Below are 18156 nucleotides of genomic sequence, written 5' to 3'. Positions count from 1 at the left end.
GCAGTAAGGGCCCAGTTTCCTCCAGAAAGTACATTGGTTTGAGTGGCTTAAGAAACACGGGAGCACGATGATATTTCATGCCCTAAAACCATCTCCTGAGTGTGGACTGGAAATTGTACAACAGGTCTATTTATTCATGATGAATATATGACTGAGATTAGACATGAGAAATGTGGGAATTGTAGCTGCAGTTCGTTCGAAATCAATCTTCTATCCATTACATCTGGGTGACTTAAAGTCAGACAAATTTTGATAGAAGGTTGATCTGATTTATTTTTTAAAAATAAAAAATTCAGCACAGGGAATATTATTCTCTGGTTCAGGTTGGTCCAGTGCATTTTGCATTAGCTGTAACAATCCTTCCACTTTAACACTGTGGGGTAGAGGGTGGGCCACACAGATTTTTTCATAGGGATTGCAGGTTGAGAAAAAGAGGCCAGCATATTGATTTCTGATTTCCTTGCCCATTAGAAGCCTGCAAATAAACACATACCTTTACCAATATGAATTTGGCCCATCCCACCCTACCTTCCTTTGTCCAATCAGAGTCAACTAAAAACAGTTTCCAGCCTAGCGATGTAGAACAGAGCAGGAAGGGCAGTGTCACACACCAGGAAGGAGGATTGGTGCTGTGCAGGTGCCCTGCTGGGACCACAGGTTTGGATACATAGGGGTGCCTTCATCACGTCAACCTCCACACAGCCTTGCCCTTCTCTGTCTCATTAAGTGGCAGAAATACCACCTCCAGAAAGCTAGGTACACAGTGCCACTACTGCTAATAAAGTATTCCTGGGTTAGAGCACAGGAAAACACTGAATAGTTTGTTATGGAGACTCTAGTCCTAGTGTCGAGTCTAGCTTCTGAGGAAAAGATCATGGCTGACTGATACTAGGCCTTTTAATGGATTGTTAGCTTATCTAGGCATGGAGATTTGGATGTGAAATTCCTTCAAGCAATCAGTGCCTCCACATGCCTTATAAGGGTTTTGTAGTCATGCCAAAAGTCTCTTAGTTATATTCTTTGCCTCATGCACAACTTGAGAAAGAGCTACATTTCCAGCTAGAAGTAATCAACATGCTCAGCCTGAGTACCAACAGGTTTTAATTTACTTAGCTAAAATTGGATTTTAGCCAACTAAGTCATACTCAATAGCTCTACTCTATGACTTAGGGAAAAAATCCCATTCTACTTAATATTACTGAGGGTATTTTTTATTTTTCCTTTTGTAAATAGTAAGACTCTCTCTCCTTCTCTGATATCTAGAAGTTCGGGGAAAGTTGTACCTTAGAGTATTAATCATATTAGTTTCTAGCACTAACTAACTGTGTTTTACAGCCCCAGCTAACATAGCATCTATTTTTCCTTATTAGTAAAAAAATGCCTTTCTTTCTCTAACGATGGTAAAAAATGATCTGGTAGTTTGAGAGCACCTCTCTTTCTCAGACGCTTCACTTCAAAAATTACAACTGGCATACTCCTGTATATGGAGAAATTATTTCCTTTATCTACTTACCTGCACATATCTGACCCTGGGAGATACTGGGAAAACCGGGAGTGAAGCAACGGGATTAATCGGAGATCACACCACCTCTTCTCCCACCTAAGCCCTGGAGACGTAGGCCATGAAGAACATGAAAGTGTGTCCTGAAAAATATTTCAAACACTTTGATGTTTTGGCGTTACCATCAGCAGCTACAATAAACAGTACCTCATTTATATATTACATTACATTTCTCTGCTATCTTTCCACCACAGAGCTTGAGGTGGTTTCATAGTCCTCTTTTTCCCCATTTCATTGTCAAAACAACCATGTGAGATAGGCTGAGAGTCTGTGGTTGGTCCAAGATCACCCAGTGAAAATCTTCTGAGCTGGCTAGTTGCAAAATGCTCATCACTACAACAAGTGGGATATGTGTAGCAGGAAAGGTTTTATTTTGTAAGGTTCTCTGGGAAGGGTAACATTAATCTCTACCTTCTATACAAAGAGAGAACTATATAGTATATGACATCCTGCAGGATGCTCGTAAGTGAAGCCATCAAATATAAGAAAGAGAGGGCTGGTTTTATTCAATGGGCACCATATACTGAAAAAGGAGAAAGTGAAGGGGTGTTTCTAGAGACGCCAGTGTAATGAGCATTATATCTATATCCTTCCTAAGGACTTCAGATGTTGAGGATAGACCTATCCTAGAATCTGCAATGAATAGAAGAAGCCTGCACCATCGTTATTGCCAATGGAAGTAAAGAAAAGTAAAGAAAAGAAAGTAAAGAAAAACAAACCATTCATGCAACAGAGCTCTGGCTCACATCACCGATAAAGGGAATAACTCTCATGCCCCTCTATCCAGAAGGTGCTTTTACCTTTCTTCATGTGTTCATTTCTATGGATATTATAGTGGCAAAAAGAGATAAACTTGTGGTAAGAAAAACAAGCACCCCAACAGGATATGCTGACATTTAAAACAACATTTTCTTTCAAACATTTTGAGGTCATGTAGACATGAAAGGGGGAAAATATTACAAGGGTTGTAAGAAACACTAATCGTGAAGTATTTGTAGCCTCCGCAGAAGCAAGAAGTGTCAAAATGTTCTTGATGGAATCTTTCTAGCTGGTTCCAGAGACAGGAGACTACAGAATAATGCTGCAACATTTCAGGTGTTTATTTGAGCCTCTGGGTCTGTCAGCACCTATGATGTATTGCTAAGTGATGTTCAAACAAAGCACAAAAAAGCTTCTTCCATGAGAGTCGGTGCTGATACCTTTTTTTTACAACACACAAACTTACCTTTGTTTCCAATTTGTTTGGCAGTTTTTTGAAATCAGACCTTTTGGATGTAGTAGTAAAATTGAATTGTCCAGGGGAAAACATAATTAAAATTTAGTGTGGGTTCACTAAGATAATTTGAATTGCAAGCCAAAATAGCGATGAGAGAACACTCCTCCAACCCACATCCAATTTAGAATTAATTCTGAGGGGGAAAAGAAAGTCAAATAAATGCTGTATGTCCGAAATAAATTATTAGGTCCTGGCATTCTCCTAGTGACATAACAGAGAACACATTGGATGGGACCCCCACCATCATTTCACTCTGCGTTACTTTCTTTAAGAAAGTGAATGTACTCAGCATCCTATCCACTTGTCAGTTGTGGTCTCAGTTTGAATTCATTCCATTACTAAACCAGGAGTTAGCATGAAGTTCTCCCACCTATAGCTGCATAATGAGAAAAGGGTTTTTACAGTACACTTTGCTTCTATGGAGTCTACCTAATATTGAAACTGGCATATTCCCAGCATGCTCATAGATTGTGTAAACTTCTCAGTTAACAGTCATGTGTGGTAAATTTTCAGATTTTTGGCAGCAAGGTAAAAAAAAAAAAAAAAAACATTTCTTACCGTATTATTGGGATGGTAGTTAAGATGTAAACCGCTATCACACAGAGGCGATGAAGTACCACTGCTTTGATCACTAGGAATGCCTAATAAAAACATAAATACATACAAAAGTGTATCACAGCTTACTGCGCACACTTCATAATCAAAACTGACATTGGTTTTGTCATACAGTAGTTACAATTCAGCCACACATAGGGCACAGCTGTTGCCTCTGCTACAGAGGGTGTTTTAATGTGTATTACAGGCATACTAAATGCATCAGCTCTCAAAAACCACCATGCATATGAAGATCATCAAAGATGACTGAAGGGATGGGGAGTTCTTTGCCATGTAAAGTAATCTTACAGACTTGTGATAACCAGATGTTTTCCCTATTTGAAAAAAAAAACTGCATTGCCATCAGGGTACAGATTTATAAATGTCAACACTGTTTTATGATCTGCATTATCTTTTACGTTCTATTTCGATACACCACCCAGGTATTCTATGAAAGTAGAGCCATTTATAAATTCTGAAGCAAATAACTGTGGTGATCCTAGATTACTTCACCATCCCCAAATAGACTTCTGGCTGTAAAAAATAAAGTAGCTGTGCGAATTCTACTGTGTACATGTAGTATTTTTGAAACTTGAAAGGAGTGAATTGTTTTGACAATATCAAATGAATATAAAATATCTTTATTAGTATGAATAAAGGAGAAACTGGTATAATGACAGAAATGAGAACACTTTCAACAAGTTAATAAACATTTGAAAATAAATGAATATAATGCAATGGGAATTATTTAATGGGTAGGAGGCTATTTGAATTCATTTCAGAAGCTTTTTTTAAAACAATATTTTCCTTTTCTTAATTAGAAGGCTGAGGGAAACCCTGGTGATAATCTTCACAGGGCCACTATAGTACACAGACAGAGCCATCTCAGACTACGCACTAGTCCCTACAATTTATTAAAATTATAGAAGGAAGACAGCTGTCTCTCCATATCTGCTATTTCCCAATAAGACTAATCAGTTTAAATGGTTGAACAAAAACAAAATACTGATCACTATGGACTCCATTAATCTTCACTTAAGCAGAGCAATCTGTTCAAGCCCATGACTGCAATTTAAAATGAAAAGTCCTCAAGACAGATATATTTACTCTCAATTGCCAAGTTAGGGGGAAAATGCCAGTCCTTCTCCAAATCTCTGCCATTATGTATTAATCTAGAAATGAAATGCAAATACTCTGGACAAATTATTGTTAAGTCAAAGAACTTTAACAGCACTCAAAGCAAGTTGTAATCAGTTGAGAGCATAACATCATCTCTAAAGCAAAGGTTTAAAATGGAACACTCAAAATCAGCTCTAGGAAGAAACTCATGCAATTCTCAGCAAAAATAAGCAAACAAAAACCAAACTATGATTTGTAAATTAACAAAGGCAGGGCAATTCACAGAAGCAGGCTTAAAAAGTAGTAATGTGAAGTGGCTCTGGGGCTCCTATGATAGATTCAGACTTGGGTTTGTTTGGGTTGTGGTTGTTGTTGTTTATAAAAAAAAGTTAATACTTACATGCACAGTCTTCGTTGAGGGGCAGTTTGAGAAACGCAGGTGCTCTTTTGAGAAAGGATACAGTTAGGGTCACCTCTTCTCCAGCATTCCGAAGAACCTGAACCTGAGGATTAAAGATGTAGATGTAACACACACATACAAGCCAAAATTACATTCTACCCTTCACACACAATTGCACAGTTGCTTACTGCGCAACAGAAAAAGAAATGAACAATAAAAGCAAACATGCATTTTTAAGCTTTATGATTATATTCTGGTTTCCTTAAAATTCTTCACAGACAAATTTTTCAGTCCCTTCTCTTGTTTTACAAAAGGACTTCAGTGCACAGAGGTTTGAGGTAAGCATTTTGGTAAAAGTTGGGACTGAATCAGAGATCTAGCAAAAGCTGAGCCTTATATTGCAAGAGTGAAACCTGCAGATGGCCAGATGTTGGAACTATCACCAAGCAGAACACATAAGCCTCCCACCTGTGAGCAAACTGCCTCCCTTATGAGAAAGTTGACTTTGGTGCAAATTCCAGTAAGAGGAGGGAATTCTATAGATGCCAAAGTGGATGAACCCACAGCTGTACAGTCAACCCCACTTCAACCAGTAGACTCATGGGGTTGTGAAAAGTGCCTGCCTGGCCAGGCTAAACCTTGCACAGTTGTGATTAGCATTCTAGAACATGATTATTTCCAGGAGGAAGGAACAACGTTCCACTGAAATTGTGCAAGAGGGGATTGGATAATATCATTTCCCCTCTGATTATAAAAGGACACCATGAGCAGTCTTCTTCTCCCTTTCTGCCTAGAACAAGGCAGTCTCATTGGATAATTCAGTATGAAGACATCCCATGTAAAAAATATAGTGCATGGGTAGCTAAACCTTTCTAGTCTCACAGAAAAAAACTCTAGTAAATAAAATTCTCTAGTAAATAAATGCATATTGGTGGAATCTGTCTGTTTTGCCTCTCACTTTGGACTAAAAAAAAACACCCCTGAATTTTTCCTCGGTGATTTAAAAGAAATGTGTGCTTCCCCTTCTCTTCTGTTCCATGAATTACCCAGAGTCACTTCATCCAGATTATCAAAACTGTTCTCACTAGTGTAACAGCCAGACCATCTATCAAGAACTGAATTGTCTGTCCCTGTGCTGCTCTCACAGATATGAGCAAATGTTTCACAGTAATTTGACACAGTGGAAGTCATGTAAACTTTGCTGAGCATCCCTTTCTGAAAGTGGGACACACTTGATCACAGAAAATATCAAAGATGATGCTACTTAGAAGGTTGTAGTGAGCAATGCACAACTGAAAGAAAAAGGTAGGGGAAAAGGTATCACCAGCAACATGCAGAAATTTAAGAGAAGACACCTATCTCACAACTATAAGATGTAAGGAAATGTTAAAATAGGTATAAAAACTGAGCTTCAATTTGTACTGTTAATAATCTTGCTATCTCAGGTCCATTGAAAATGATCACTGAGTCCTTCAGTTTACAGTATTAAAACTGTCCTATTCTAACCCAACACTTTAAACATTTTTGCTGCTGAATATATACATTCACATTCTACTTCATACATCTGCTAAAGCATACAGTTGCCAGCAAAAGCTCGTTGCTCACTAATCGGACAGTCTCTTTAAAAAGTATACCACAGTAATGTTTATTTTTGCTGCTACAGACCTTAAAAATACACTGCTTCACCGTTGGTGCATATGGTGAAGAAAGGCACATTGTTGGTATTTTTTTTGAAAAAGGCTAGTTGATGGAATGCACATCACTTTATGTTTAAATAGTGGGTTTCAGAACACAGGAACCTTTTAGACTCCTAGGAATCATGACCCCAGAGTCTAGCAATGACCAAAACACCAAATTAGGGGCTAAAGTGTCACTGGCAAAATCAGAGTTTACTGTTATAAAACTATGGGTTGCTAGTTGGATGGGGAGAATGTGATGTGGACAACATCCAAAAAAATCAAGGTGCATGCAAGTTTTAATCCACATTAAGGAGTTATGGTGGTCCTAGGAATATCTAGTGTAAATGTCTTGGTCTATACTACTGACAGAAAGGTACCCTTTGGCCCTGCAGAAGATCTGACCACTCCCCTTCCTCTTTATTCTCTCCATGATGCCCTCTTCTCCCTTTTGAAACAGACTTCATTTCTATCTTCTGGCTACATGTGGTTAAGATATTAAGATACAAACAGGCATGAGATTTCTCAAATACCTTAAAACACTGGAGCTACATATTTTAAGCAGCTCTTTAATATTCTAAATGTCATGCCCTTCAAAACTGCTCCATTTTTTAAAATAATTTAAATTTAAATTTTAAATCACAATCAAAGTAGACCTTTATGAGCTGATTTAAATGTGGGATGCTTTTGTTATTGAAATTTGGTTAGAGACACCTCAGAGAACGCACAAAAATAAGAATAAAAGCTTAATAAATAAAAGACTAGAAATGTCACTATAGCTTTTTCACTATTTCTTCTAAATAATGCTCGACATCATTAATAAATGTCAGCCAGAGATGAAGTGCTCTAATCGGGCATCTTACTTTACAGTATTTGTATTCTCAGGTTATCCACTATGACTGAAATCTCTGGATTGCTGAACACTCTATATAGATTCCTCCATATCCCTCAGCGTTGCAATAGTAGTTTATTAGAAGTATTTTCAGACATGGCGGAAGACACAAAGCACTATGAATACAGTAGTCTAATTTCACATGTGTTGTGCAAAATACATTGTGGTTCAGCTCCTTAGAACTCAGTAATCTTATTTATGCTGAGCAGCCTTTTGTCTAACTCCAACAGCAAAAAGGATGGGGATGGTTATTCAGAAACTGCTTGCATGAAATGAAAACACGGTGGTTGAAAATTGACAGAAAGGGCTGACACATGAGCTTTGTAATGTAATATAAAAAGGGAGGCATATTTTGTCCTAATGTTGTGGCCCAGTTCATACATATCTGAGAGAATGATGGGATTTATATAGTGGAGGAATGAAGGCAACAACAGTTTTGAGAAAATCAGTCACATGCAACTTCTCTCTGCATTTCTTTTGGGGAAGGGGAATTGGAATTGCATTCACAAATGCCGCACCTGAGCCATTTCTCAGCCAGATGAAATACTTTTGCCTGCTCAGAAACATGAACCTATATTGGGTCGCCAGCCCTACTCTACACAGCCGGCTTTGTAAGAATGTCAATAAGATGTGGAATAAGGGAGAGTGGAAGTGTCTGCGAGCTGGATTCATTATGTAATGCTAATCTAGAGAGAAGAAAATTTTCAGGTGGGTATGTCAAACACAGTCCCACACTGAACAACTCTGTGTCAGCGACTAATCTGTGACCACAATGCCAGATGTGATGAACTTTTGGCTCTCCAGATGTTGCTAAACAACAACTCATATCTGCCCCCAAAGCATGGTCAATGGCCAGTGATGATAGGAGTTGTTATTCAGCACATCTCCTTTCTATGTCCAACAGAAAAGTTTTTGTGCTGTTGTTATTTTGGCCACTGGTTCCAGATTTTATAGGAGAGATCCAAAGTATTTCTTAAGCTCTCAAAATATTTTTCTTTTATTTCTTTCAATAGCAGACTTCCATTCTCTATCCCAAACTCCCCTCATGGAATGGGCAGGGCTGGCATGGTTGATTAGCAAACCCCTTTGGAGTAAGGACATTGGTTTCTTTGTTCTTTGTATCTGACCTATGTGTGATCACACTTGAAAAATGAGCCTCAGTACATGTTACTGAACACACAGTGATGCTGGGCACACTCTTTTTAATATAGGATGTGTTAGACAGATTTATTTCTATTACCCAGCTTTATTTATAAATCACCCTTGAAAAATAATTTTAAATTCATTTTTGCATTCTAAAAATATTATTAGCAAAAGAAAGGTAACTAAATGGATAGAAGAAAATCTTTTAAAGAACTTGAATGAACTTTTGCAAGCTTTCCCCCCTACTAGCTGAGCTCTCCAGAACCTTGACAGTGGCATAAAACAAAATCCTTTGACAAATCTGTTTTTGAAGTAATGCTTTTGATCAATACTTGCAGCTCTCTCAGCTTAGTACGTAGGCTGCTCTGCCTCCAATCTCTGTTGAGAAAGATATTTTTGTACTGCAGCAAATGCTTTCTCTGACAAAATTAGTCTTGTCACCTGCAAACCATGTGAAAACTTCCTTTCTTGCCTGCTTCAGCCCATCCACATAATGATAGCCTTTCATACACAGATGAATAATTGCACTGCATCTGTGAGACATAACTTGTAAAACCTCTGAAAGTAGTTTTTGCTTTTTCCCATACACAATTTTTTTTTTTTTTTTTTGGGCGATCATCCATGCCACTGATTCAGCAATACAGGGAAACATATAAGCACATTTTTGTCCCATCCCTATTTTGCAAAATCTGAAACCTACACTAAAATATTAAGCTCCCAACAAGAGGAATAGATAGGCAATGAAGTCCTATATAATAGTTCAACTTCCCCGTTTCCCCTGAAATTATCTTTCATGGGCAGTGCAAACTGAAGTTAAGCCATGGGCAGGCTAGACACAACTTACAGGCCTTAATTTTTCTTCTCCATACCTTAAAAAAACCATATACACAACAATATGTCTTTAAAAAACAGGTGCTAAGCCTGATTTAAGATTAGTATCCAGCACAGGTTACACACTCCATTGTTTCAATTGCATCTTCCCTAACCTGGTGCCCTGCTGATGTTTTTTTCAACTACAACATTAGTCAGCTCCAGCTGGTTTGGTCACGGGCTCCAGGGTATCAAAAATTGGTTTATAGGATACCTGCAGCTACTGAATATTCTGTCATCTAATCTGTTCTTTCTCAGAAGCTTCTTGTGTCTCTATCTTATTCTCTAGACCTGAACTGAAAATAAGAGCTTGCTCTTGGGAGCTCTTTCTCATATTTGGATGACAGGAAAGGGCCTTATACCAAGACAACCCATTGGTCCATCGAACTCAGTATTTTCTGCTCTGACTGGCAATGAGTCCTCAGGTGTTTCAGGTAGGGCTTTTTTCCCCAGACCAACCTTGGAAATACCAAGGATTGAACATGGGACCTTCTGCCTCTAAAGGTTATTATGCTATGCTATTGAGCTACAGCCCACCCCCACAGAGAGCTTCATAGATTTTTCTAAAAACAAAGGGCTCCCCTATTTTCTCCAAATACTTTGAGCAAGTGAGGTGATTTTACATCTGTAGGTTGATAAACAACTCTAAAATGAAGAAAAAAAAATACTGTGTCAGCATTCTAGCACAGTGCTGGGAAAAAATGAAAGCAACTAGCTTAAATTGTTCAGGGTGTTCACTGATGAGCGTATCGGTGATGGCTTGAATGCACTGGAAACGATAATGCTTATCACAATTCATCTTTAATTTTGTCCCATTGCAGCTTTTACTTCACTTCCATTTCATATTCCTAATTAGGCAATAATCCCTGAGAAATCCATTCTTGCCAGTGGTTAATTGACATTCAGAGTACAACTTCTATTATAGCCATGGTTTTATAGCTGGAAATATCTGAATGGCTCTTTCTCCCTTGGACATGAATCTGCAATATCAACAACAAAAGAAACACTAACATGATATTTAAAGTGCCTCGTTCACAAGTCAAGCTATGTCAAGCTATGGCTTAGGGCAAACAAGCAAGTGTATGACCTTTGGAAGAGGAGATCACAGCTGCTTTCATCCTCCCCAGTTGTTCTGCTGCTAGTCTGCACTGATCTAAGCATAGTTTGCTTTGGCATAGCCTCAGAACTCAGGTCCATTTAGCTCTCCTTTAGCTCTCAGGTCCACTTTAGCTCTCCTGGGCAAACCACCAACTGTAAACCATAGGACAAGTCTTTGTTGCTGCTCAAGTTAACCTGGAAAGAGCTAAAGATCAAGCCCAGGCTTGCCAATCTCCCTTCTGGAAGCACCAGACACTTGTTTGGAAGAGCAAAGTGAAACACAAGATCACAGTTGTGTGGAAATTCTGTTTAGAACACGCCATAACTAAAGAGTATTGAAAAACAGAATCTGTTTTATTTGCTGTTAAGAGATGAAACTAAAAAGCTGCTAAACAAGTTTATGCAGAATGAGCAGCTTAGGGGAACAGAGATAAGAGGGAGCACTCTCTAAAGCAACATCCAAAGAAATGTAAAAAGAGAGATTTGGAGAGGGGAGCCCTCATGCTTAGAACAAATATATATATATATAGAGAGAGAGAGAGAGAGAGAGAGAAACTTTGGAGTCAGGAAATTAGTGGAACATAAGGAAAGTGAACAGGATAAAGGACAAGGCCCTAGAAGCAGTCCAATTATGAGAAGGGTTTCTGTGCTCTTGCAGCAATTGTCCCACCCAATGTACTCTGAAGAAAAAGGATACAGTCGTACACTGTTTGTTGAACGGAATCCATTCTGGAAGTCTGTTTGACTTCCAAAAACATTCAGTAAGCAAGCACTGCTTCTAATTGGCTGCAGGAGCTTCCTGCACTCAATCGGAAACCGTGGAAGCCGTGTCAGACATTCAGCTTCCAAAAAACGTTCGCAAACTGAAACACTCACTTCTGGGTTTGCAGCGTTTGGCAGCCAAAACGTTCAAGTTGTAAGGCATTTGGCTTCCAAGGTACTATTGGTGCTCTTAGGAGCCTCTGAGGGTGAGAAGTGGTGAATAACAAAGAGGATGGTACTGAACATCAGGGGAAACTGGGTCACAAGAAAAACAGATTGTTGCCTACCTTGCAAAACTACCACCTGATAATTATAGCTTTCCTTTTTCATGCTAGACTCAGAAGAGAGCAGGTCAAATATTTTTCCAATCATAGTTGACATAAAATGATAAAACAGTGATAAAAGAAAATTGCCAAGTATCTATTTGCACTCTTTCACACTATTACAATTTGACCCTTCCTTTCAAAAGCCCCCCCCCCCAATCTTTTGAGAAAATAGGTACTTAGCAATACAGTTCAGAAAAACCATTATTAAAGTACGTCTTGTTTACAATACACCACTAGGTCAATCATAATTTGGTCATTTAGTTGCTGGTAATTATTATAATTTGCTTATTGACATGAATTAGTGGGTGGAAAACTGCAGTTGGTACCAATCTTGCAACAATCACACAATACTGGCATTAGCTTTGCTCAGATAATATCCTACCCCTGCTATTTTGGAATTATGCTCAAGGTGAAATCAGAAGTTGACATCAGACTTAGGCACTCTGTTGACAAACACACCTATGGCTGTGAAAAAATGATAGGCTGAATAAGGAGACTGAGTACACATTTGAAAACAGGAGCTTTCTGCTACTCACTGCAATGCCTGCAGGGTGCAACAATCCATAGAGTACATTCAGGAAGATCTGGGGCTTCGCAAGACTTTACCGGGCCTTGCAATTGCTGAGGCAGCCCAAAATCTAGAGCTACATGTGGAAGGGAGCATATTCCTATGTTGTCTAGGTAACACATTCTCTCTTCCAGTGCTCAAAGGTAATGGCAGACAATGAATCTTCTACAGCACAGGACAAAGGAGAATGTGCTTCTGGCTAAGGAGTGTACTTCCTTTCTTAGCACACTTGAACAGTGACAGTTTTATTGTCGACCCACAAAGTACATTGCCAGAACAGAAGTGTTCCACCTAGTTGCCTGAACATCTTGGTAATTTTCACCCTCTTCACTGCATGGTCACAGAGTGGCATGATACTTCCATGGCTACATGATCACTGGCTAGTTAGGATCAGGCAGCAAGGGAGATGATAACATGATGCCAGAGGAGAAGGAAAATGATAGTCATAAAAGAAGGTGACATGATTTGGGGCCGGGGGTGGGATTTTGCCCCAAAGGTTTTTGCTAGTGATCATTTGGCTCAGCCCTCATCTTGGCAGTCTATCAACAACCTCTGCTAAGCAGTGAGTCTTAATTGTTTGTTTACTATTGTTTGTTTAATATGTCTATTTTTAGTCTGCCCTTCATTCATTTTGTGATCCCAGAGTGTTCTGCAGCATAATGGGTTGCATCCAACTAAGTTTTACTCAAGTAGACTTATGCAAATTAATAAACCCAAGTTAGCTGTGTTCATTAATTTCAATGGGTCTACTCTGCGTAGCAGTATTGGCTACAAATCAGTTACGACAAGTACAGACAGGTAAAAACACAGTATGTATTGAGAAGTTCAGTCGTACAGGAACCTAGAGCTGAAGTGATAACAATTATAATGCATTTTCATACCCTCCAACATTTCTCCGATGAAAATAGGAATGTCCCATTCCATAACGATAACTTTACTATTTATACCCCACACATCTGAATGCACTGCCCCAGCTCTCTGGGCAGATTCCAACGTATAAAAAAAATAATAAAGCATTAAACATTTTTTTAAAAAACCCGTCTATATACAGGATTGCCTTCAGATAGCTCAGGAGCCTGATAACTCCATACCCTCCAACATTTCTCCAATGAAAATAGAGACATTCTAAGGAAAAGTGGGACATTCCGGGGTCAAATCAGAAACTGAGACAGCTTCTCTTAATCAGGGACATTCCTGGAAAATAGGGACAATCAGAGGGTCTGCGATTTTATCATTATCCACATAATACAAATAAAAAATGTATATATCCATCTATGCTGGTGGTTAGTGTGTGGATATGTTAAATTTCCAATATGTTATCTAAGTCTGGCACACACAACAGATGGTGTTTGTACATACATAGATATTAATTCACTTATTACTTATCAGGGGTGTGTGATTCAGCTCATTCATGACTTGCCCAGATGCAGCTGAAACTTTAAAAATGTGGGATCCTTTTGGTTTGAGAGTAAAGTGGACCAGCAGTACCCTCCACCCCTCTTACCTTCTCTCTCTCCCCACCTCTCTCTGGGCTGGCTCTGCCTTATAGCTTTACAAGAGACACATGCTCTGGAGATATGAAAGAATTCATGCCTCTGAATACCAATTGCTGGGAATCCCAAGTCAGTAAGAGTGCTATTCTGCTCAGGTCCAGTTTCGTGCTTCTCATAGGCATCCAGTTGGCAACTGTGAGAACAGGGTGCTGGACTAGATGTGGGTGACTGGCCTGATCCAACAGGCTCTGACCCAAGCAGCCCTCCAGTACTGCTAAGTGGCCCAAACAAAGGGCTTTTGGGAACATGTTTTGAGAACTTAGCCAATGAGTGAAGAAAGGCCAAACTTGTCCAAACCTATTTATTTTGCTCTTCTTATGCTATTTCTGCCTGCTTTTTCTGTATAATAGGAATGTCTCTCTGTGGGTATCAGCTTTTCACTCATATTTTACAAAAGAGACTAGCTAGAGTGGTTGGTTAAATGCTTCCTTGAAAAAGGCCTATTTTAGGACTTGGTATCCAAGACGTTGGATAAACGGCGTTTCCGTGTGCGGCTCTGGCTCGCCAGAGCTGCGATGTCACGCTGGCCACGTGACCCGGAAGTGTCTCTGGACAGCGCTGGCCCTCGGCCTCTTGAGATGGGCGCACAACCCCAGAGTCTGTCAAGACTGGCCCATACGGGCAGGAGTACCTTTACCTTTACCTATCCAAGATTGCTTGTCTCAAAAATAGGCCAGTGGCAGCAATTAAAGGCCAAACTAGGCACAATGATTTTCATTTTAGTACTTAGCAGCTCCTAAAGGACTGCCTTGCTGACTGGGGGGAGTGATGCTCTGAGAGATGATCTTAACCATTTCCTTCCATGCTCCTTCTGAAATCTAAATCCACTTCCCTCAAAAAGCAAAACCCTGTTGTTATCTCCACAGGGAGGGAAAAAACCTTTACCAAAGTCTGTTAAATTGATGGCAGGGTAAAACTACATTGCACAATTTACAGGAGACAAGTCTTTTTTTAAAAAATAAAAAATAAAGATTGTTTCACTGGGTGAACATACCCTCCAACATTTCTCCGATGAAAATAGGGACATCCTAAGAAAAGTGGGAAATTCCGGGATCGAATCAGAAACCAGGAAAGATTCTCTAAACCAGGGACAACCCTGGAAAATAGGGACAATTGGAGGATCTGGGTGAAGGCAGCAGAAGACCACTTCCACAAAATTCAGCCTCACGGGGCTTGAGACCAGTTAACTTAGTGTGTTACCTTGCCCCACAGAGGCCTATTTGAAGGCTACCATTTGTGTGGCTTGCACTTTTACAAGTGCCACACAGTGTCTGTTCCACATTTCCAGAGGTTGCAAAGTGCAGCACCTGCACTTTGGAATGCGCTGCCTACTGACGTTAGGCAGACACCCTCACCATTCTGTTTTAGACACCTGCTAATAACTTATTTCAGCAGGACCACCCAGATATATAATTTAGTTACCTATACTTGTTTTAAAAGTTTTAATGATTTTATCTTTGTATATTTTGTGTGTGTGTGCATGTTTATATATAGATATACATACACACACACACTTGCTTTTAATTGTGATGGTTTTATGTAATTTGTTTTTACTGTATTTTTCGCTCTATAACACGCACCTGACCATAACACGCACATAGTTTTTAGAGGAGGAAAACAAGAAAAAAATATTCTAAACGAAACAGCGGATGTATGATTTTTGTGGTTCATGCTGTGGCCACAGACATGTGATCTGACGGTGAGTTTGGGGTAGCCCAATGCAAAAATCCTGAGGATCCATGTGGATCCATGCTTTGTAACCACGTTTTTGTGCCATTGCGGCCCCATGAAACAGTGGGTGCGTGTGTTTTTTGGTGCAGGCTGTTGCCATGGACCTGCTATGTGATCTGATGGTGAATTTGGGGTAACCCAGTACAAAAATCCTGAGGATCCATGTGGATCCGTGCTTTGTAACCACGTTTTAAGTGGGGAGGGAAGGAAAAGCACTCAAGGGACAAGGAGCATGTGTGGGGTATGTGGAGAAGGATGCTGTTAATAATGCAGGAGAGGAGTTTAAGGGGAGAAGAAACACGCGTGTGGGGGGGGGGTATGGAGAAGGATGCTGCTAATAATGCAGGAGAGTCTCCTCTCTGGCTTTGCTCCTTTAAAACAAGCAGGCTCTGCTTCTCCTCCCTCCTCCCCGGCAAGGAAACCACGATAGTAACCACTCTGAGACAAATCAAGAAAAATTGCGACCAACACTCTCCCCCAACAAGCGCAGTGAGGTCAAAACACACACACACACACACACACAGAGAGAGAGAGAGAGAGAGAGAGAGAGAGAGAGAGAGAGCGAACTGGCCCTAAAGTCGCAGGGGCGCTGGGAGAGCGCAGGGGCGTAGGGAGAGTGAACGGGGAAGCAGGAGGAGGAGAACGATCCCTCACACTCACACAGACACACAGAGTGTCAATTCTAAAGTCGCAGGGGGACTGGGAGAGCGCAGGGGAGTAGGGAGAGTGAACGGGGAAGCAGCAGGAGGAGAACGATAGCTGAAGCACACACACACACAGCCCCTACAGTGGCTAATCCAAAATCGGACAGCAAAAAACTACAGGCAGGGACAGAGAGCAGGGGTTGTTTTAAAGCAGCCAACTCCCGCTCTGCTTCTCTCCCTCCTCCCCCGCTTGGCTAGCTGACAGGAGCCGCTTACACCCGCTGTGCTGTTTCAAAGCGAGCCACGGACTGCTCACGACTGCAGCAGATTCCCCCGCCCTCTGTAGGCATTCGCTCTATAAAGCGTGTTCTCCTTCATGGAGAGCACGTGTTGCGGTGGGGGCAGCCAGGACACTCCAAAGTTGGGGGCGGGCTAATTGTTCATTGGCCACTGATGTGATTGGGGCTTCCCTTGTTGTTGGGAAGAAGTTAATGTTGCCATTTGTTGATTGACAGCCAGAAATGCTAAAACTCCTTGCACGAGGCTAGGGCTTCCTCTTTTCGACCGTGCATCGGATTGCCCGTCCCCCCTGCCCTAGAATTAGGGTTGTTCGCTTTCACCTTGCTATGCCTGTCATGGGGTCATCTGCTCTTGGGGCAGGGGTCTGGTAGGAATTTTGTCCATCTGGCTGATTGGCTGGGGCCATTTGGTTTTTGCCTAAAGGTAAAGGTAAAGGTACCCCTGCCCGTACGGGCCAGTCTTGACAGACTCTGGGGTTGTGCGCCCATCTCACTTAAGAGGCCAGGGGCCAGCGCTGTCCGGAGACACTTCTGGGTCACGTGGCCAGCGTGACATCGCTGCTCTGGCCAGAGCCAGAGCCGCACACGGAAACGCCGTTTACCTTCCCGCTGGTAAGCGGTCCCTATTTATCAACTTGCACCCGGAGGTGCTTTCGAACTGCTAGGTTGGTTTTTGCCTACTGCATAGCAAATTGTCACAACTTGTAAGGTTGCGGTTAGGCATTGGTTTATGGTTTGGTTGGTTGAGGGGAAGTGGTTGAGTGCCTGCCCTTGGTAGGTTGAGTGCCTGCCCCTCTAATGCTGCTGCTGCAAGGGATTCTGTTAAAGGAATTGGGGGCTAACTATTGCTTGTCCACTCTGTCAAGGGGGCTCGGGCCATAGCAATGAGCTCCTGGTTGCATTTGGGGTGAGGGCAGGTTCCCTGCTCTGCGTAACCCCCAAGTGTATTCCCCTATTCTGACTTTCGCATCGTGCGGAATGTCAGTCTGTTCCCCATGGTGGGGGCAGATAGTCGCAACCAATACCTAAGCAACCACTCACAAATTTGTATTTCAATAAAGTTGTGGCCAAAATTATGCCAAAAATCTTAAACAAAAATTCTGTGTGATGTGTGAGTTATTGGGGTGGCCCTGGGGACCTCGACACGCAACACGCACAGACATTTCCCCTTACTTTCTAGGAGGAAAAAACTGTGTGTTATGGAGCGAAAATTACGGTAATTGGACACTGGATTCCAGCTGTGTTTTATCTCCAGTTTCATTTGTGCACCACTTTCTTCTTGTTGTTTTCTCAAACAGTTTATAAATCTTCTAAATAAATGGTAAAGCAAAAGAAACCCCAATGAAATCCTAATAATAATAATAATAATAATAATAACACAACTTGCTTACATCAAGTCTGATTTGGCCCTAAGAAACAGTCTTTGCCTATAAGCAGCGCTTTTTTTCTTTAAAAAAAAATGTTTAGGGGTACTCTCATTTTCCTACTCATATTGAAATACTGCCCCTCAATGAGGCTAAACTTAGATTCACAAAATGTGTAGGGGTATGCGTACCCCTGCGTCCCCCCAGAAAAAAGCACTGCCTATAAGTAAATATACTGTGTAGATGTGGACTGAGGGTCCTATCTAAACATAACAAGAAG

General features: G+C 40.8%; 1 protein-coding gene across 2 annotated transcripts in view; it reads right to left on the bottom strand.

Moving 5' to 3' along the window:
- SNTG1 (syntrophin gamma 1) overlaps positions 1–18156 on the bottom strand; it is a 221460-nt gene that overhangs the window by 64971 nt on the left and 138333 nt on the right. For both annotated transcript variants that reach the window (XM_079983352.1, XM_079983353.1), the window contains 3 exons: positions 4951–5053; positions 3396–3478; positions 1514–1644 (listed from right to left, as the gene is read on the bottom strand). In XM_079983352.1, the coding sequence (XP_079839478.1) occupies positions 1514–1644; positions 3396–3478; positions 4951–5053 (317 nt within the window). The remainder of the gene's footprint in view (positions 1–1513; positions 1645–3395; positions 3479–4950; positions 5054–18156) is intronic.

The sequence above is a fragment of the Podarcis cretensis genome (genome assembly GCF_951804945.1).
Source record: "Podarcis cretensis genome assembly, chromosome: 7".
NCBI lineage: Eukaryota > Metazoa > Chordata > Lepidosauria > Squamata > Lacertidae > Podarcis > Podarcis cretensis.
This window is presented reverse-complemented; position numbering and strand designations above follow the sequence as displayed.